The sequence below is a fragment of the Xenopus laevis genome, chromosome 6L, assembly GCF_017654675.1.
Source record: "Xenopus laevis strain J_2021 chromosome 6L, Xenopus_laevis_v10.1, whole genome shotgun sequence".
Classification (NCBI taxonomy): Eukaryota; Metazoa; Chordata; class Amphibia; order Anura; family Pipidae; genus Xenopus; species Xenopus laevis.
The window spans coordinates 36,896,505-36,919,522 of NC_054381.1; the positions used below are offsets into that span (position 1 = coordinate 36,896,505).

At 39.0% G+C, this 23,018-nt stretch overlaps 1 protein-coding gene across 1 annotated transcript in view; it reads right to left on the minus strand.

Annotated features, from left to right (window-relative positions):
- Window positions 1–23,018, minus strand: part of agmo.L (alkylglycerol monooxygenase L homeolog) — a 156,283-nt gene that overhangs the window by 82,140 nt on the left and 51,125 nt on the right. The window contains exon 4 of the mRNA XM_018267345.2: window positions 2,472–2,575. Coding sequence (XP_018122834.1) covers window positions 2,472–2,575 — 104 coding nt within the window. The remainder of the gene's footprint in view (window positions 1–2,471; window positions 2,576–23,018) is intronic.

A 23,018-nucleotide genomic window follows, 5' to 3' on the forward strand; every position in this document is an offset into this window, starting at 1 on the left:
CAGATCCCATACCTGTACTACATTCACGGGGCTTCATTATAGAGGCCAGAGACCTATGGCCATTCAACAAAGTGCAGGGCGGGGCAAAAACATGGTGTGCAAAAACATGGCACTTGACCCCTATTTGTCAATCATCTGGACAATTTGTTTAAGCTTCTTGAAATTAAATTATGACAAAGAGCAAAATGTCAGTGTAGAATTTATTATTGAGCAAATTAGAAGTGGCCTAAACCCTGAATACTTTTGCAAAGGACTAGATGAATATTTTAGCTATTTATTTATTAATGCAAAATCTACAAAGTATAATATGAACTATTTCAGTATAAATTAGATATATTTTATAATATTATAAAGGTTATCTTTATAATCTATTCTTGAGAGAAATTTTGCAGTACTGAGAACTGGAATTCACACATAGATCCTAGATTTGCCCAGGAAAAATAATCAAACACTTGCTGGGTATTTCCTAGAGGAAAGTTATATTTTATGCTCTTTGGTTTCATAGAAGCACTGGAATCCACTGATGGTAGAGAGGGTCTGTAAGCAGTCTTTTCCTGTTTTAAATACTAGCTTGATGAAATGACCTTTTAGGATTCCAAGGCACCTGCTGCAACACAAACTGTTACGGGCCATAAGAGATGCCGATGAATCCAATCTTCCATTTCTATGCGCTTCAGATTTTTTTTTCTTGGCACACGAGCTTGAACAGGTGTAATTAAGTACAGCTCAGCTTGTTTATGCTTTGCTTAAAGAAATATGCGGTGGTAAGCTAACCCAGAGATATTACTTTTAAAAATAGAAAATTGATATTGCAGTCGAATAAGGTGATGCTGCAAGGACTACTAATGCACCATGTCCTGTTAGTTTTGACACAAATGAAGGCTTTTCCATTGTCTTGTATAAAAATCATCTATTTTTAACATTCTTTAAGTTTAACTGCAAGTTGTGCAATAGAGTAACCTCAGATGATAGCAGGATATTCCTATATAGTACATATATTTAGACTGGTGTTTTTTTAGTAATAGGACAGTTGGCAGTAAAATTAGTAGTAACACATAACCACGGTTAAGTTTAAGGCTAATGTCACACATTGCATTTTGCACCAGTTTATTACTGACATCTGGAAAACACTGGGGGGCCCATTTAGAAAGAATAGAATAAAAAAAACTTTCAATTTCGAATGATTTTTTTGTCTACTTCGACCATCGAATTGGCTACTTAAACCTTCGACTTCGAACGATTCGAACTAAAAATCGTTTGAATATTCGACCATTCGATAATCGAAGTACTGTCTCTTTAAAAAAACTTCGACCCCCTAGATCGTCACCTAAAACCTACCAAGGTGCAATGTTAGCCTATGGGGAAGGTCCCCATAGGCTTTCTAAGGTTTTTTTGGACGAAGAAAAATCGTTCGATCGATGGATTAAAATCCTTCGAATTGATTTTTCGTTCGATCAAACTATTTGCGGCAAATCCTTCGACTTCGATATTCGAAGTCGATGGATTTACATTCTGCAGTCGATTATCGAGGGTTAATTAACCCTCGATATTCGACCAGATGTAAATCTGCCCCTAAATATCCTCCCTAGACTTCATTGACCCCAATGATTGAGCTTAAAGACAGAAGGCAAGGGGCAGGGTATCAGGTGTTTCTGATGCAGACATGCAATACATGCAGCATTAGCCTTAGAGTGTCTTTCGTTAGAAGAGCATACATTTCATGCCAGCCTAAAGTTTAGAAACATACAGGGCCTCATTTATTAACCTTGGCAGATTTGCTTTTCAGCAGTAACCCATGACAATCCATCAAAGGTTTGCTTTTATTTTCTATCTATCCGAAGCTTGTTGCAATATGCTAAGGAATGAGTTTTTGGTTTGGGTTATTGCCCAGGTACAAATCTGCCCAGTGTTGATAAATGAGCCCCACTGTGAACACCTATATCAGTTAAGAATAAATAGACATGACTATGCAATTAAAGATTTTTATTCAGTTTTAGACTTATCTAGGATCGAATGTACAGGGGGATTCAGATCAGGATAAAGCATGTTTTTATATTGATTCTGATCATATGAAGATGTAAATTTCTGTCATGCACACCATAAATGATTGATTAAAACCATCTGTAGCTTTAAGAATTTTAGAACCATAGGTATTATTTCACCCTTATGAAATGGGGGTACACATTTGTATCTATTGTGTATCTTTTGATGCCAGAAGAAAGTATCCACATCAATACAAAACCTCCAAAATGGAGTTGGTGGCTATTCTCAGATTTAGCTAAATAAAAAGGGTCTAAGCAGATACCAATATTGTTCATGTTTATTCATTCGCTTGTGAGTTACCTGTATTCTATATTTGATTTTATGCCAGAGTTGTTATACTATTAAATACTTACTATATGTTAGAGAGCATTATCGTTGGTGCCAAATCTTTATTAAAGCTTATGAAAATGAGCAAATCTTTTACTTACCCAAGAGAAATATTTTTGAATAAAAGATTGCCTTAAAGCTGTGGTTAAATTGTAATCCTCTGAGCTGTGATGGGTCTGATGCCCGGCCCAGATTATGTTAACCTCTGTGGAAAGAAAACAATAAATAAATTAAACATTCTGAATTACACAAGAGAAAAGTCATATTGCTTACAAATCATACTACGGAGCTGCAGTTGAGCTCTTAACAGAATGTTCTGTATAAAGCATTGAATCTCTACAAACAAGTTGTCTTAAAGGAACAGTTTGGTGTAAAAATAAAAACTGGGTAAATAGATGGACAATGCAAAATATAAAATGTTTTTAATATAGTCAGCCATAATAGCCAAAACACTACCTGCTTTGCATCTTGTTAACTCTTGCTCAGTTAATGACTTGAAGGAGAGCCACATGGGACATAACTTTTGAGTTAGTTTGCTTTTCATCCTAAACACTCAGGTCACATTCATAAGCAATAAGCAAAAAGAGAGAAAGAACTGACCATATAATTGATTCTTCTGCTATACTCATACTAGACCAGACCTCTGCCCTTGGTTTTTCTGCCCCTCCACTTTAAACCTTTATTTTAAATGAACTATGCTGGACTTTTTTTTTACTAATTTATTAAAAGTTAAGTTTTAATAACATACACATGAGGTTTTGGATGTAACAGATGGGAAGGTGCAATTATATGGTCAGATCTTTCTCTCTTTTTGCTTATTACTTACTATGACTATATTTTAATGTATGGTGCTCTCCTACCCTCTACTTCTACGCACATTCAAAAGCTATACTATACTAAACTATATTGAAAACATTTTTATTTTGCACAGCCTGTCTATTTACCCAGATTTTACACTGAACAGATCATTTAAATTGCAGATATGATACACTGTTAAAGAACAGTCTTTGGACTAATAATATGTTGAATATGTTGCACACATTGACTTAAAGAGGTAATTTATAGATTCTGAGATTACATAAAATATCATAAACATTATAAATGCAGAGACAAAAAAAAGTATTGGAGTTCTTAAGTGTTATAATATCTTTGAGGCAACTTGCTGTCATTCCTTAGGACCAAGCCATTGAGATACATCAAATGTTATATACACACCAACCCAAGGAAGGAAAACACTCCAATAAAGGAAGAAGCAGGTTTATATCATTATCCTGCAAGAATCTGTGTTATTAAGGGGCAGATTTATCAAGGGTCGAAATTCGAAGTACAAAAAACTTCAACATTTGTCCATCAAATTAAAATAACTTCGAATTTGAATATCGAATGCAAAGTTTTTTCAACAAATTTGGCAATCCTGCAGTCGAATAAAAATCATTTTTAGAGATCAATCAAAGGATTTGTATTCAACCAAATCGAACCATCACTCGAGCTTAGTAAATCTGCCCCTTAGTGTTATAAAATCTTTGAGGCAACTTGCTGTCTGTAGTATCTTGCACATGTGCATATGATGGCCAAGCTATTCCCATAGCTGACAATAAGTACCTCTGCCATCAATCTAGCAGTTGTATGTTTCTTGCTTCTATGCTGAGCACATAATTAGAATGGATATCCACCTGGCCTAACATTCTTACTGGGGTAAATGGTCAGGACCAACGACGAAGCTGTAGCACAGAAAAAGTCCAATATGCAGTATATAAAGGGTTAAGAATCTTGGGTCAAAATCTGGGCAACAGTCAGGGCAGGCAGTGATTAATGTAGTCAGAATCAAAGCAGGAATCAGAAATCAAGTCAAAAAATAATTTAGTAAATTAATAATAATAATAATAGTAAGACCTATATTCGGGCACTGAACCGGGTCTTCTGCATCCTTTGATTTTAAATTTTCACCCCAAACCATGGGCTCCACCATCTTGGGTAGGAAGCGATGGAGCGCTCCTGACACTTTGACTGATGTCACTAATGGACTTTAATGGCAACACTTGTTCAGGGATGTCACTTATAGTTTTGTGGTGGTCAGCTGGTAACAGGTCAGGTTGCAGATAAAGTTGCATGTTTTTTTATTTGCATCATATGCTTTTTATAACTATTCCTTACTCTTGTACTCTTGGGCTTGGACACAGGCTATTGACTGCTAATCACAATTAATATTATAATGAAAAAAATGTAATTCCACTTAAAGAATCACCAAAACAGAGTTTTGTGTAGCAACGCAAAAACAGAAAGCAATAAGACTGATCTCAGTCTGGAGAAATCCCTTGAAAATAAGCAACAGAGAAGTTTGCCAGGTGACTTTTTGAGATTAACCCTTGTGTTGGGTAAGGAAACTGTATGTGGGGACTGTCTGTGCACATTCTACAGTGGCATTGGCAACTGAGGGGAGCAGGATCCCTGCCCATAAGACATACAGTAATTGGAAGAGTGGCCGTACATGACCATTGAATACCAGACATTATTATTGCATATGGCAAATGCATAGCTAAACAAATAAAATGGAGGTCTAGCTGCAGTATGTTTTTTAAAGCATGGATGAAAATATATTAAACTGCTGTTAGCCATCTATAAGCAAATAGTGCTGTGGAATGATACAAGCTATACCTCATTAGTAGTCTGTCCATGGTATCCAGAACTAGCTGCAGAGACCAGCTGAGTTTCCAGTGAAGCTTAAAATAAAATGTGCTGCAATAACATACCCCAGGTACTATCCAAGTGTGAGTTTGACTTGGAAACCAGCTGGGTATGACTGCTAGGTGTCATGGAGGTGAAAGAATTTAAAGTATAAACTAAACCTTGAGAAGTATAAAAATCAAAGGCTTGCACAAAGTGTGGATACAAAACCACTTTCTGTAAAGGATTAAAGCCAAAACAAGCAAATTATCCACTAGCCATTCTCAATTAGCAATTATGTCTGCCGTATATTGGGAAAGGGATGGAAAGAGTTTGATGGAAATAAATTAGATGAGTAAATGAATTAGATGAGGAAAAATTCTCAAATGAAATGAGCAGTCATTTACTATGACCCTGAGAGCAAGTTATAGAGCATTGAAGGGTGTTCCTCATAGTGCTCATTCAAAAAGCACCTGCATCCAGAGTCTGGATAATGAGTTTGCAGATAAAATATCCCATACATGTATTTGTGTTGTATAATTTATGAATACTGATCTAAAATTTTCAGAGAATATAAATGAGCACAAGTAGAACGTCATACGAATACAGGTTTGGGATCTGTTATCTGGGATGCGCGGGACTTGGGGTTTTCTGGATAAGGCATATTTCCATAATTTGGATCTTTTAAACATTATAAACCAAAAAAGGGATATTTTGCCTCCAATAAGTATTGATTGTATCTTAGTTTGGATCAAGTCTTTTATTATTAAAGACAAAAAAGGAAATTCTTGATTAATTATTTGATTACAATGGACCTTCCTTTAATTCAGAGCTTTCTGGATAACAGGTTTCTGGATAATGGATCCTATACCTGTGCTTACATTCAGTAAAGCCATTGTTCCTACAGTGATCTTTATTTAACTGCATGTCTGTTGTTTATTCCCTCTGTAAAGGTACAATAAAGCTACTGTATTCAGACATAACTTTCAGAGTTTATATACTGTATGATGAATACATGACATAAGCACAACAATTTGTGTTTAAATCCTAATAACGTTTCAGTCTTTACAGCACCACAAAAATTTCACTTGTGACCTGGGGTTGTTCTCAAGTGTTTGACCGGGTTGGACATCGCCGTGCCTGGTACCCGCTGGGTGGTATTTAATTTAAATTATCAAGGCAGCAGGTAAAGCAAATCATCCTCTCACTAAACCTTTTTTTCAATATAAGCAATTGCTTCTGTACTGCAGATGTGGAAATCTTCTGTGTGCAGAAGCTGGAGAGTATTCCGTTTGCGAATGTGTAACAAGAAATGTGAACTGGAAAATTATACAGGTATCCAGTGGCGTCCAAGAGGTCTCTGCTACTGATGAAACATTAAATCAGTGTCTTTTCTTTTTGGCAAGCAAGTATAATCCTATGGTATGTGCTCTGCAGTTACCACTTTCCTTAGGGCTGGAAGCAGTGGCTTTGGAAAGCATTTGGTGAAAGAAAACATATCCAGATGTTCCAGAAATTTCTCTCTTGGCTACTAAAACTTTACAAATGTCTAATGAACTTAGGTTTTATTTTTTCTAGTGCTATATGCCTTGCCCTTTTATAGTATATTTATTTTACTCTTCTGTTCTTTGTAAATGTATTAGATCTGTTATTTGGAAACCCAGAAATGTCAGCATTAGGGGAAGGCTATCTCCCATAAACTTCATTTTTAGCAAATAATTCAGATTTTTAAAAATGATAATTCAGATTTTTAAAAATTATTTTCTTTTTCTCTGTATTAATGAAACGGCAGCTTGTACTTAATACAAACTAAGCTGTTTGAATCCATATTGGTGGCAAAACAATCCAATTGAAATGATTTTTAGCAGGTTTATGGTATAGAGATTAGTGATGGGCGGATCTGAACTGTTTTCCTTCTCTGAAAATTCCTGAAACAGTGAAAATTCGCCGAAATGCATTGAAGTCTATAGGTGGCAATTTTTTTTTAAACCATTGGAGTCTAGGGACATCGTTTTCATGGCAAAACTTTCACTAATGGAGATCTGAATAATGGAAAGACCCCTTATCCAGAAAACTTCAGCATACTGAATAATAGATGCTATACCTGTATAAGGAATCCATATTGTGGCCAGGTTTTAGCATTTGGTCGATCGATTTACTTAAATGATGTTCAATTGTAGTGTCCCTCTGAATTACAAAGATGGTGGGTGCCAAATGGCCTGAAATCACTTCAAGACTTGAGACTGGCATGTTTAACTGCTCCCTCTTCTGCCGAGTTTGTGTCTGGGTGTGTTTTTTAAAATAAAAAAAAATACACAAGATCATTTTATTTAATTATCCCAGGTATAACAAACTGAATGAGGGCCCAACTCCCCAAGCACACCTTAATATGAGGAGTACCTTATACATGTATAGGAGCCATTATTTAGGAACCAGTTATCAAAACAAAAATAGGAAGGCCATTATCTTCCATGGACTCCATTTAAATCAAATCATTAAACTTTTTAGAAAAGATATCCTTTTGCTCTGTAATAATAAAACACCACCTTGTACTTGAAGCTTACTAAGATATAATTAATATAATTCATCCTTTTTGGAGGCAAGACAATACTATTGGGTTTAGGTTATTTTAAAGGATGAATTAATAGATGTAGGGGCCCATTTATTAAACACCTAGGGGCAGATTCATTAAGGGTCGAATTTCGAAGTTAAAAATACTTCGAAATTCGACCCTCGAATTGAAATCCTTCGACTTCGAATATCGAAGTCAAAGGATTTAGCGCTAATCCTGCGATCGATCGATCGAAGGATTTTTCGTTCGATCGAACGATTAAATCCTTCGAATCGAACGATTCGAAGGATTTTAATCCAACGATCGAAGGAAAATCCTTCGATCAAAAAAAGGTTAGCAAACCTATGGGGACCTTCCCCATAGGCTAACATTGACTTCGGTAGGTTTTACCTGCCGAAGTAGGGGGTCGAAGTTTTTTTTAAAGGGAAAGTACTTCGACTATCGAATGGTCGAATAGTCGAACGATTTTTACTTCGATTCGTTCGATTTCGTTCGAATTCAAACGAATGTAACCAATTCGATGGTCGAAGTACCAAAAAAATACTTCGAAATTCGAATTTTTTTCATTCGAATCCTTCACTCGAGCTTAGTGAATCGGCCCCCTAGATTTCGAAAATATTCCTTATTCTGAAATATCCAGGTCCCGAGCATTCTGGATAACAGGTCCCATACCTGTATCACCTACTTATTGCCATAATGTACTATGAACTATGTATCTAAAGCCAAGTAATATACTATATATCTGTACAAAAAAACCTTATCCTTCAAAAACAACAAATGTTATATTAGGATGCAAAAACAATCTGGAAAAACAAATAATCAATCATAAAAGAGAGCTTAGCTTAAATAAAACACACACACAAACAGCGAAAATGTGTGAACCCCATTAAAGTCAATGGTAAGTTTTTCCATTTCTCATTATTTTTTTTACAATGCATTGGAGTTTATGGGCCTTTTTTATCCCCCATCACTACTGTTGATCTGCTGAGGTTACGTCTTCTTTATATCGATTGCTGGACTTTATTATGATATAGTAGGTGAGAAGTGTATCCCATGCTCAGCATTCGTCCATTCATTTCTTTCTATATAATAATTGCCTGACTACCTAAAAGTAATACGCATATTTAAGACAGCTTAGACACCTATGAAATGGCAATTGTATTTCATTTGTTTAGAGTCACATATTCAGCTGCTAAACAAGTGCTTGACATACACTGAGTAGCTACATTGCACAGATGTTAAGACCCTTCTTTTGACCTTATTGGATAATCAGTCTACCATGCACTGGTGATGAGCAAAATCCTGGAAAATTTTGAGAAATTATGATATCCCAATCCCTCCAAATTCAATGGGGGGTTTTGTTGCCAAGTTACATTTGAGTCAATGGCCATTTGGATTTAATTTCAAATTCATTGGTGTGAATGGCCATTTCTCTGAGTTATTTTTCTTATGACAAATGCATTGGAGTCAATCTGTGTTTTGTCTTCATTTTTTTCCCATCAAAACATGGTTAAAATCTAGTGCAGCTCATCCCTAGCACTAGGATGATCTCAGTCGCTTTATCTTCATGGAAATATTAGGGGCTATATTAAATCTATAGATGCTGTTAAGTAGCTTCAAAATAAGCTGCAAAATAAAAACTTGAAAAAGCACAGCAAGAATTTTTTTTTTTAAATCTCAATAACAGAAAAAAGGAAATGGTTCACACTGTCCTAATATATGACATTGGTATGATATTATTGATATGATCGTTCAACAGAACAGTTTGAATTGTGGTGCTGGTGAGAGTCACTTTAACTGCATGATGAACATATCCATCAGTAGCTGATAAAACAAATCTAGACTGCTTACTGGAAGGATTAATAGCTAAAGATCAAATATTTGGCTGGATAATGTAAAAGCAAAACAAGCTGAACTTACTGGAGAAGACCTTGATGTTAGGTAAAAGGGAAGATAAACCGAAAGCCATGATTATTTATAGGAGCTAAGAAGCACAGCTGTTAATGGACTTAAATTAGAATTGATTGAACAACTAAAAAGCCGACTCCAATGAAAAACTGAACAATCATTGTTTAATAAGTTCTCGTTCATTATTATTGGAGACTTTGGATTAAATTAATGAAGGCAGAAATATTTACTTAGGAAAATGATCCTGTGCTGGAAATCCTGGGAAAAGCAGACCAGAATTATTATATAAAGGGATTCTGTCATGATTTTTATGGTGTAGTTTTTATTTCCAAATTACACTACAATACAATACAAATAATACTCCATAATTCACCATATAAAATTTTATACCTGAACCAACAAAGTGAGGCAGCCATCTCAGGTCATTTTGCCTAATATTGTGCTTTCAAAAAGAGCCATCACTTCACAATGGAACTGCTTTCAGATAAGATATTGTTTCCCCTACTCTCTGTAATTGGAGGAGTCGCAGTAGGACTTGGATTTTTACTGTTGAGTGCTATTTTCATAGGAGAATGTTCTCAAGGAGGAGCTGTTACCTTGTGTAAGGGAGCTGTTATTTGGTTACCTTCCCACTGTTCTGCTGATGGTCTGCTGGGAGAGTGATATCACTCCAACTTGCAGTGCAGCAGTAAAGAGTGACCAAGGGCACCTGGGAAACTAACAACAGGTCTAGCCCCATGTCAAAAATTAAACATACAATTTATTTCCTCTTTTGAAAACTGGATGCAGGATTCTGCTGAAGGATTGCTATTAACTGATGCATTTTGAAAAAAACATGTTTTCCCATGACAGAACCCCTTCAAGTGTCTGCTAACCTGCCTCAAACATCCAACATGCTCTTTTCATGGGATAAATAATGACCTGGCATCCAAGAATCTATATCTTTGGAACATTGGTATTTTAATGCGATAAATTCTGTAATCTACAGCACCGATACAGCATTTGAGGCATATGAGTTTATATTCTGGGGGCAAAGATTGTTTTCCTATCGCCTTGTTAAATACTAAACCCTTCTTGTATCAGAAATGGGATTTACAGAAACTGTTACATACAGAGACTTTGTTAAAGACATTGTTATAAAATCTATTCTGCTGGGACATCTATACTGAGTTACACAAAGCCTTGCTTTATTTACAACTGTCAAAATGTTTATTTATAATGTATTATTTATTTCAATAAACTTCCCTTGTTTATATATATCATATGTGTGTGCAGTTTGTCCCATCTCTTCCCACAGCACAGAGTTTGCCTGATGGCCAGACCTACAAAATATTGTAGCAAGGCAAGTGCCATCCTGGCATTATTCATAGGCTAAAGAAGAGTTACACCATCACAAGGATGGAAAGACATGGCATTATTTCCCCCTAATTTTAGAAAATGGTAGGGCATTTTTTTATCTCCGTGCTATATAGCATATCATCAAAATCCTTAGTTCTGGGCTCTGGAAAGGTTTAATTGTGTATGACGTTTACTCTATAACCTCTGTCTCTATGTATTCGCCTGCATTGAGTAATGTGTGCAGCTGTTTGTACTCCTCTGCCCGTTCATGTTACATTTGCTCTGTGGGAGTTTTCTATACTGCGGTTAAACAGAGCTAGCCACATCCTTATATCCATTTTTTATTTCTTAAATTCCCTTTACAATTCCCATCAGGGTCTAATACAAATGTAGATTACAACATATTGCACAGAGATATGATAAATCAGCAGTTGTGTATAACTGTATTGGATATTTTGCCTAATGCAATGCAGAACACAAAGTACTTAATGCCACCTCTCTGTCCCTGTATCAAAAGTTGCCACCTCTTTTGAGAAAAATATACTGGCCTTTTTATCTTTCTTCACTATTAATAACATAGGTTTCAAGTATCAAGCATAAAATACCAGCCAAGTGGAAACTTTACACTGTAATTAGGACATAATGCGTAACTTGGCAAGCTCAGCGCAAAGAAAAGGGAAAGCACCTCAGGTGTATTCAGAAATTAATTGCATGCAAGAAGCCTGGCAGACACTTTGCTTCAGTGCTTTACTATTTCTAGCGCTATTCCATGGTTAAGACCTAGCATGCCCTGAAGCTGAAAATACCAGTCCATTAAGAAGCCCTTTGTATAATGTGTTGCTCTTTATCTTAAAACCTAACAGGCTGTAGCAGGTGGAAGGGAGGATTTGTTTATACAAAGGACTTATAAGTGGACTGGAGATTTGTTTAGGTTGTGCTCTTATGAATTGGAAGCAGAATATGACTTTACTTTCAATTTCGGAATTTGCTCTGTATAGTGCAAAAGTAACAAAACTAAGTATATTTTTTAATACAACAGGCACAATTTAGGTTCAATGCAATTTGTATTAATTGAACTAATGTTAAGAAAGGGGGTGAAGCTTTATTAAGAAAAATAAAATCAATAAAAAGTAATTATTTGCTAACAACAATGATCTTTAGTAGTTACATAGTAACATAGTAAGTTAGGTTGAAAAAAGATCAAGTTCAACCTTTCAACTATTTTAACCTGCCTAACTGCTAGTTGATCCGGAGGAAGGCAAAAAAAAAACCCATTTGAAGCCTCTCCAATTTGCCTCAGAGGGGGAAAACATTCCTTCCTGACTCCAAAATTGCAGTCGGACTAGTCCCTGGATCAACTTGTACTATGAGCTATCTTCCATAACCATGTAAAAAAAAAAGCCATCCAACCTTTCCTTAAAGCTATCTACTGTATCAGCCTGTACGACTGAAATAGGGAGAGAATTCCACATCTTCACAGCACTCACTGTAAAAAATAAACCCTCCTTTCTTGTAATCGGAATGGGTGACCTTGTGTCAGCTGGAAGGACCTACTGGTAAATAAAGCATTAGAGAGATTATTATATGATCCCCTTATATATTTATACATAGTTATCATATCACCCCTTAAGAGCCTCTTCTCCAGTGTGAGCCTCCCCAATTTGGCCAGTCTTTCCTCATAGCTGAAATTATCCAAACCATTAACCAGCTTAGTTGCCCTTCTCTGTACCCTCTCTTATTCAATAATGTCCTGTTTGAGCACTGGAGACCAAAACTGTACGGCATATTCTAGATGGGGCCTTACCAGTGCTCTATACAGTGGAAGAATGACTAGCTCCTCCCGTGAATCAATGCCCCTTTCAATACAGCTCAAGACCTTATTTGCCCTTGATGCTGCTGACTGGCATTGCTTGCTTCAGCCAAGTTTTTTATTTACAAGGACTCCAAGATCCTTTTCCATAATGGATTTGCCTAGTGCAGTCCCATTAAGGGTATAAGTGGCTTGAATATTTTTACATCCCAGGTGCATGACTTTACATTTATAAACATTGAATCTCATTTGCCACTTAGCTGCCCAGATTGCCAGTTTGTCAAGATCCTGTTGCAAGGAAGCCACATCCTGGGTGGAATTAATTGGACCGGATATTTTTGTGTCATCTGCAAACACTGATACATTACTTACAATACCCTCCCCTCATTAATGAACAAAATAAATAAAAGTGGGCCCAATACCGAGCCCTGAGGGATCCCATTAAGAGCCTTACTCCAAGCAGAGAATGTATCATTAACAACCACCCTCTGTATTCGATACTGGTGCCATAATAAACATATGACATATGTCCCATATCGCTCCTGCTTCAATTTGCTAAAAATGTTGCTAAAATGCATTGGGTGTTTTTTGAAGCAATTTTTTTCCCATTCCACAGTGACTTTTTTTTTTTGTTGCAGCAACTTTTTCAGCGCATAATATATTGGTGTGTTTTCTCACAGTGAAACCTTGCGAAAAATTTTGCTCATCGCTGGACTCTTCCCATATGCTTGAAAAATAGATATCAAAAGTTATGATGGGCAAATGTGACCTGTTTCGCTTCGCACACAGGTCTCTTGGGAGAACAGAGACTTTCAGCTTAAAAATTAATTTCACTTTCATTTGCAAAACTGTAATAACGCAAAAAACATGGCCCTAAATGTGTTAAAAACTTTCCATATGTAACGGGGACATTGTATTTAGTAGGTTTGGCCATAAAATGGGCATGGTCAAAAAATGTTGCTGCACTGCGAGTGGCAAAAATTTTTTTCCCATCATTCTTTCTTTCAAATGTTGGCACAGGTATGCTATTGACTAAAATGGAAACCACTCATACATATATACAGAATATACAAGTACATTTTTTTTTCAGGGGACCAGAAAAAATGGTGCAAAATCTGGAAAAATGTTAAATCAGGGAAATGCATTATAAATTGATGGGAACCCAAAAAAAAGTGTAAAATTAGGGGAAACATATAATCAGGGTATGTAAAATTGAGATTTCATTATACTTTCTGTATGTGCACGTTTATATTCCTTTCAGATATAGAGTAAAAAAAAAATCCATCCCCATCGGAAGCAATTAGTACGTTTCGAAATGCCAAAATTATATGGAATTTAAAACTTGCAGAATTGTTCACCTAGTCTCTAGTGTCCGGGGCTGGTGTATGATTGCAGACTGTTCAAATGAGGTGATATTATGGCATGTTATCGTTTCTAGCCATAATGCACTGCTATAGTAAAATTGTTCAGAATAACAAATGCCTCTGTTACGGGCACTGTGAGCACAGGGGAAAACAACTGCTCAGTATATTTACCATGAACTCCAATGAACTTACTGTACTCACTACTTTTCAATGTTAATATCCTTACTAGCCTTGTGATTGTCCAAGACAGGAAACATGGAAGCTGTGACTGAAATACTATCTATCTGCTTGTAGATGGCAGCTAAGAGCAATATCCACAACACAGGAAAATGGTACTTAGATCAAATTAAGCATGCTGTGTCTTTGCTTTCCAGCTTGCTTGCTTGCTTTATTTTGCTGTAAGCATTTTCAGCCTCATAAATTTCTCATCATTCTCCTTTAATAACAGAAAAATTTAGACCCACTGGAGTGCCCACATTTGTAATCCGAGCCCTTTGTAATCCTAAAGGAATTAAGGAGGAAATCACTTGTAAAAATAGAATGACAGAAATACATGGCATAATGCATTCTTTGTTCTTTGTACTTAGATATGTTGATGCACGTGTAATTTGTATCGATAAAAGACTAATATTTATTATCTATGGCATGGAAACCGATTTTCACAGAGCTGATTTTAAAGGTCAGGGCACATGCTCACAAGAAAACTTCGGGCGAGTTTGGAAAATGAAGCAATCCGAGTGCCATCCGAGGCGGTGATTTACATTCTAACCAGCGGAAGGCAGTTCGGGGAGATTAGTCGCCCCGAAGAAGAGGAGATTTGTCGCTGGGCGACTAATCTCCCCTAATCTGAGCGTGTGCCCTGACCCTAAAAAAAGCAAAGACAAAAACTTGGGTTTGTCTCTAACTGTTATTTTATTTTCCCCAAAGGTCTGTAATTTCCTCCAGATATGCTTGTTTTGTGCTCTCTGTGGAAAGCAGTACAGGTATGGGACCTGTTATCCAGAATGCTCGGGACCTGGGGTTTTTTGAATAATGGATCTTTTCTGTAATTTGGATCTTCATACCTTTGGGGGCACATTTACTATGGGTCGAAGTTAAATCCTTCAACTTCGAATATCCGAATGATTCGAAGGATTTTAATCCATCGATCGAACGATTTTCCTTCGATCACAAATTGCTAGGAAAGCCTATGGGGACCTTCCCCATAGGCTAACATTGGTGCTCGGTAGGTTTTAGGTGGCGAAGTAGGTGGTCGAAGTTTTTTTTAAAGAGACAGTACTTCGAATATCGAATGGTCGAATAGTTGGACGATTTTTAGTTCGAATCGTTTGATTCAGAGTCAAAGTCGTAGTCGAAGGTCGAAGTAGCCAATTCGATGGTCGAAGTAGCCAAAAAATACTTCGAAATTCAAAGTATTTTTCCTTCTAATCCTTCACTCGAGCTAAGTAAATGTGCCCCTAAGTCTACTAGAGAATCATGTAAACATTAAATAAACCCAATAGACTGGTTTTGCTTCCAATAAGGATTAATCATATCTTCGTTTGGATCAAGTACAAGCTGCTGTTTTATTATTATAGAAAAAAAAGAAAATTATTTTTTTAAAATTTAACTATTTTGATAAAATAGAGTCTATGGGAGACAGGCTTTTTGTAATTTGGAGCTTTCTGGATAAAAGGTTTCTGGATAATGGATCCCATACCTGTACTGGTTGCTAAAAGTATAGCAGCTAGGATGAGCCGGTGTTAATGAGCATCTTATGGTAAGTTTTAGTAGGAACACTTGGCTCTTTCTTTGTTTTTGTCCATGTTTTGCTGCAGTAGTCTGTTATGTGAGTCACAGTCATAGCAAGTGTCAATTATTTGTGCATGAACTGTAATACGAACAAATTACATGACTAATATATTTTTCTTTATTCAACAGGCATGTAATTGTAAGTGGTATTTCAGTAGCAGATGGAGTGTGTTTACAATCTGTTCCTTGAATAATTATCAATTTCATTTCCATTTAAAGAAGTAGGATTGTATGTAAAATGCTTCCATTATCTATAGAGGTAAAAAGATGCAGAAGACTCATGTGGCCCTTTCCAGATGTTCTGATGTGTCATTACTGATGGTGATGGGCGAATGTATTCGCCAGGCACGAATTTCGTGAATTTATCGCCGTTTCACGAATTTCGTGTACAGTATAAAGTAGGTCATTTACTTTGTCCCCAGGCCCAAGTGCAAGATCAAGTGGCCACACTCTGCATACTAGTGGCAGACAGGACATCTGGCTCTAGGTGTCTATGAAGGTTTTCATTCATCCAGGACAGGTCATAGTGTATCTAGTAGAAGTAAATCTAGAGCAACTGGACTAGTTTGAGTAATCCTGAAGACGTTTCACTACTCATCTGAGCAGCTTCTTCTCTGAGTTGCATGACACCTTGGTAATTCTATCACAGTAACCTCTCATCTTTCAAAACCACTGTGAATTTTAGTTGTCACCTCTAGTGATGGGCGATTTTGGGGTGTTTCGCTTCACTGAAACATTCACAAAAACGGCGCCGGCGTCTTGTTTTTGACAGCGGCGTTGTTTTTTTTTTTTTAAAATTCGCCGCGAATTCGCGCCTGGCAAATAAATTCACCCATCACTAGTCACCTCTCTACATTGTAACATTCTGATTTTTGGAAGACTTTATATGCCTAGGATTTCCCATACCAGTCAGTGAACTGAAGCAGCTACTAAGATGAGTAGTGAAACGCCTTCAATGATTACTCAGCAAGTCCATTTGCTCTAGATTTACTTTACTTCTGACTCTAAGGGGGTTATTTATCAAAGTCCGAATTAATCTCAATATTTTCTGCTACAAATTTCGATCAAATCCGCTCTGGGTTTTTTACGCTTATTTATTATTACATATTCCTGAAAATTTGCTTTGCCAGAAAAAAAACGGATTTTTTCAGATTTCCACAATTTTTTCACCCGAAAACTCTGAAAACTTCAGGGTATTACAAGAAACCCAGCACACATCAAAAAATCATTGGGACTTCTCCCATTGACTTATATGCAACCTCGACAGGTCTGAGATGCCAGATTTTCTGATTTGGACTTTTCTTCCCTCGGGGTTTAATAAATTTTTTAAAAGTCCAAAAAAAAACACAATTTTTTTGTGATTTTTGAATTCGGAGTTTAGTAATCTAAGTACACTGGCATTAGGCCCAATGGAGCCCCAACATTCCCTGTGTACCTCCCCTCAAGGTTTCATCATTTCTACATCTTAATGACATGCAAGTCAGGGAACAGGTTGAAGCACTAGTCGGTTTAACACTGTATTAAAACAAGTGCCTAAACTACATGTGAGAGGACAGTAATTTTTCAAATTGCCAAAACTATCAGGGTTTCTCAGGAAACAGCATGAAGAGGGACATCTGCCCCATTACAGTGTGTATAATATGAATTTACAATATTAATTCTATCCTAAGAACCTTCTCAATCATGCAGAGCTCCAGGGGTTAGGGATGTAGCGAACGTCGGAAAAAAAGTTCGCGAACATATTCGCGAACTTGCGCAAAAACGCGAGCGGTTCGCGAACGGTTCGCGAACCCCATAGACTTCAATGGGAAGGCGAACTTTAACATCTAAAAAAAAAATTTCTGGCCAGAAAAATGATTTTAAAGTTGTTTAAAGGGTGCAACGACCTGGACAGTGGCATGCCAGAGGGGGATCAAGGGCAAAAATGTATCTGAAAAATCTGCCTGTGTGTGCTTGGAAGAGATAGTGTAGGGGGAGAGCTGTTAGTGATTTCAGGGACAGATGATAGTAAGTTTGCTGGCTAGTAATCTGCTTGATACTGCTCTGTATTGGAGGGACAGAAGTCTGCAGGGATTTGAGGGACATTTTAGCTTAGGTAGCTTTGCTGGCTAGTAATCTACTGTTCTCTTTAAACAACTGCCATACGTTGACCTTGTAGGCATTGTTTGCCCAGTTTTTTTGGACGCAGCCACTGAAGCACAGTTGCCAGAAAAAATATGCCATATAAATGCTGAAAATAGTCATTTTTCGCCATACGTTGACCTTGTAGACATTGTTTGCCCAGTTTTTTTGGTTGCAGCCACTGAAGCACAGTTGCCAGAAAAAATATGCCATATAAATGCTGAAAATAGTCATTTTTTGCTATACGTTGACCTTGTAGGCATTGTTTGCCCAGTTTTTTTGGTCGCAGCCACTGAAGCACAGTTGCCAGAAAAAATATGCCATATAAATGCTGAAAATAGTCATTTTTTGCCATATACGTTGAGTCAACGTATGGCAAAAAATGACTATTTTCAGCATTTATATGGCATATTTTTTCTGGCCTCTGTGCTTCAGTGGCTGCGGCCAAAAAAACTGGGCAAACAATGCCTACAAGGTCAACGTCGTTGACCTTGTAGGCATTGTTTGCCCAGTTTTTTTGGCCGCAGCCACTGAAGCACAGAGGCCAGAAAAAATATGCCATATAAATGCTGAAAATAGTCATTTTTTGCCATACGTTGACTCAACGTATATGGCAAAAAATGACTATTTTCAGCATTTATATGGCATATTTTTTCTGGCCTCTGTGCTTCAGTGGCTGCGGCCAAAAAAACTGGGCAAACAATGCCTACAAGGTCAACGTCGTTGACCTTGTAGGCATTGTTTGCCCAGTTTTTTTGGCCGCAGCCACTGAAGCACAGAGGCCAGAAAAAATATGCCATATAAATGCTGAAAATAGTCATTTTTTTGGTCGCAGCCACTGAAGCACAGTTGCCAGAAAAATTATGCCATATAAATGCTGAAAATATGCATTTTTTTGGTTGCAGCCACTGAAGCACAGAGGCCAGAAAAATTATGCCATATAAATGCTGAAAATATGCATTTTTTTGGTTGCAGCCACTGAAGCACAGAGGCCAGAAAAATTATGCCATATAAATGCTGAAAATATAAATTTTTTTGGTTGCAGCCACTGAAGCACAGAGGCCAGAAAAATTATGCCATATAAATGCTGAAAATATGCATTTTTTTGGTTGCAGCCACTGAAGCACAGAGGCCAGAAAAATTATGCCATATAAATGCAGAAAATATGCATTTTTTTGGACGCAGCCACTGAAGCACAGTTGCCAGAAAAAATATGCCATATAAATGCTGAAAATAGTCATTTTTTGCCATACGTTGACCTTGTAGACATTGTTTGCCCAGTTTTTTTGGTTGCAGCCACTGAAGCACAGTTGCCAGAAAAATTATGCCATATAAATGCTGAAAATATGCATTTTTTTGGTTGCAGCCACTGAAGCACAGAGGCCAGAAAAATTATGCCATATAAATGCTGAAAATAGTCATTTTTTTGGTCGCAGCCACTGAAGCACAGTTGCCAGAAAAATTATGCCATATAAATGCTGAAAATATGCATTTTTTTGGTTGCAGCCACTGAAGCACAGAGGCCAGAAAAATTATGCCATATAAATGCAGAAAATATGCATTTTTTTGGTTGCAGCCACTGAAGCACAGAGGCCAGAAAAATTATGCCATATAAATGCTGAAAATATAAATTTTTTTGGTTGCAGCCACTGAAGCACAGAGGCCAGAAAAATTATGCCATATAAATGCTGAAAATATGCATTTTTTTGGTTGCAGCCACTGAAGCACAGAGGCCAGAAAAATTATGCCATATAAATGCAGAAAATATGCATTTTTTTGGACGCAGCCACTGAAGCACAGTTGCCAGAAAAAATATGCCATATAAATGCTGAAAATAGTCATTTTTTGCCATACGTTGACCTTGTAGACATTGTTTGCCCAGTTTTTTTGGTTGCAGCCACTGAAGCACAGAGGCCAGAAAAAATTAAACCAGTAGGGTTTGCACCCTAGTTTGTAACGGTGGCGGAGGGAGGAGGAGGACGCTAAAGGACAGCTGTGTGTGGAGTCATGAGGCTTGAAGAGAAGGACAGCTGCATAGAAGTCAGAACAAGTCTTCCGGCGTGCAGTAACCCTCCGAGATCCACCCCTCATTCATTTTAATAAAGGTCAGGTAATCGACACTTTTGTGACCTAGGCGAGTTCTCTTCTCAGTTACAATCCCTCCTGCTGCACTGAAGGTCCTTTCTGAGAGCACACTTGAGGCTGGGCAAGACAAGAGGTTCATGGCAAATTGTGACAGCTCTGGCCACAGATCAAGCCTGCGCACCCAGTAGTCCAGGGGTTCATCGCTCCTCAGAGTGTCGATATCTGCAGTTAATGCCAGGTAGTCCGCTACCTGCCGGTCGAGGCGTTCTTTGAGGGTGGATCCAGAAGGGTTGTGGCGCTGCCTTGGACAGAAAAACATTTGCATGTCTGACGTTACAGACTGGCCAAAGGGCTTTGTCCTTGCAGGTGTGCTCGTGGCAGGATTACTGGCACCTCTGCCCCTGGAATGTTGATGAGTTCCTGAAGTGACATCACCCTTAAAAGCATTGTACAACATGTTTTGCAGGCTGGTTTGTAAATGCCGCATCTTTTCGGACTTGTGGTATGTTGGTAACATTTCTGACACTTTATGCTTGTACCGAGGGTCTAGTAGCGTTGCGACCCAGTACAGGTCCTTCTCCTTAAGCCTCTTGATACGGGGGTCCTTCAACAGGCATGACAGCATGAAAGACCCCATTCTCACAAGGTTGGATGCAGAGCTATCCATCTCCGCTTCCTCATTATCAAGGACTGCATCATCCACGGTCTCCTCCCCCCAGCCACGTACAAGACCAGGGGTCCCCAAAAGGTCACCACTAGCCCCCTGGGAAGCCTGCTCCTGTTGGTCCTCCTCCTCCTCCTCCACAAAGCCACCTTCCTCCTCTGACTCCACTTCTGGCACCTCTCCCTGCGTTGCAGCAGGTGCCTGGGTTCGTTCTGGTGATTCCGACCAGAAATCGTGCGCTTCCAGCTCCTCGTCACGCTGGTCTACAGCCTCATCTGTCACTCGTCGCACGGCACGCTCCAGGAATAAAGCGAAGGGTATTAGGTCGCTGATGGTGCCTTCGGTGCGACTGACCATATTTGTCACCTCTTCAAAAGGTCGCATGAGCCTGCAGGCATCGCGCATAAGCACCCAGTAACGGGGGAAAAAAATCCCCAGCTGTGCAGATCCAGTCCTACCACCCAGTTCAAAAAGGTACTCGTTGACGGCCCTTTGTTGTTGCAGCAGACGTTCCAACATAAGGAGCGTTGAATTCCAGCGAGTCTGGCTGTCAGAAATCAAACGCCTGACTGGCATGTTGTAGCGCTGCTGAATGTCAGCAAGGCGTGCCATGGCTGTGTAGGAACGTCTGAAATGGGCCGACACCTTTCTGGACTGGGTGAGAACGTCCTGGAATCCTGGGTACTTGGAGACAAAACGTTGGACTATTAAATTTAACACGTGTGCCATGCAGGGCACATGTGTTAAATTGCCTAGTCTCAACGCTGCCAACAGATTGCTTCCATTGTCACACACCACTTTTCCGATCTGCAGTTGGTGTGGGGTCAGCCACCGATCGGCCTGTGACTGCAGAGATGACAGGAGTACAGATCCGGTATGGTTTTTGCTTTCCAGGCACGTCATCCCCAAGACAGCGTGACAACGGCGTACCTGGCACGTCGAATAGCCTAGGGGGAGCTGGGGGTGCACAGGTGTGGAGGAGGAGAAGGAGGACCCAGCAGCAGAGTAAGAAGAAGAAGAAGACGAGGTAGAGAGCGATGGAGGAGTAGAGGTGGTGGCAGAACCGCGTGCAATCCGTGGCGGTGACACCAACTCCACTGTTGTTGTTGAGCTACCCATTCCCTGCTTCCCAGCCATTACCAAGTTCACCCAGTGGGCAGTGTAGGTGACATACCTGCCCTGACCATGCTTGGAGGACCATGCGTCAGTAGTCATATGGACCTTTGGCCCAACACTAAGTGACAGAGATGCGGTAACTTGGCTCTGCACATGTTGGTACAGGTGTGGTATTCCCTTTTTAGAAAAAAAATTGCGGCTGGGTACCTTCCACTGCGGTGTCCCAATTGCTACAAATTTGCGGAAGGCCTCAGAGTCCACCAGCTGGTATGGTAAAAGCTGGCGGGCTAAGAGTGCAGACAAGCCAGCTGTCAGACGCCGGGCAAGGGGGTGACAGTCAGACATTGGCTTCTTACGCTCAAACATGGCCTTCACAGAAACTTGGCTGGTGGCAGATGACTGGGAATGGGAACAGGTGGTCAAGGTGGAAGGCGGAGTGGAGGGTGGTTCAGACGGGTCAAGGAGAGCAGAGGTAGAGCAGTAAGATGCTGGACCAGAAGGAGTGTGGCTTTTAGTTTGCCTGTTGCCTTTGAGGTGTTGCTCCCAAAGTGCTTTGTGCTTGCCGCTCATGTGCCTTCGCATAGAAGTTGTACCTATGTGGCTGTTGGGCTTACCAAGGCTCAGTTTCTGACTGCACTCATTGCAAATTACAATGCTTTTGTCAGAGGCACACACATTAAAAAAATCCCACACTGCTGACTTTTTGGAAGTGTGCGATCTGGCGGTAACAGTAGAAGTTGGCGGCATTGGCGGCAATGGCGGGTGCGTTGGCCGGCTGAACACAGGTGCCGATACATGTTGTTGCCCTACTGATCCCTGCGGGCTGTCCTCCCTGCTTCTTCTAAGTCTTATTCTCCTACTGCCTCTCTGACTCTCCGTCTCTCCATCTGAACTACCCTCCTCTTGCTCTCTTCTACTAGGCACCCACAAAACATCAATCTCCTCATCATCATTCTCCTCAGATGCATCAATTTCTTCTGACACATCACAGAAGGAAGCAGCAGCGGGGACCTCCTCCTCATCACTCATTATGTCCATCTCTGTCGTGTTCTCTGCCAGAATTAAATCTGGTGTAAGGTCCTCATCTCCTTCATCTTCTTCTGGCAATAATGGTTGCGCATTACTCAGTTCAAGAAACTCATGGGAAAATAACTCCTCTGACCCCAGTGAAGAAGGGGCACCGGTGGTGGAGGAAGTGTTACGTGGGGTGGCCAT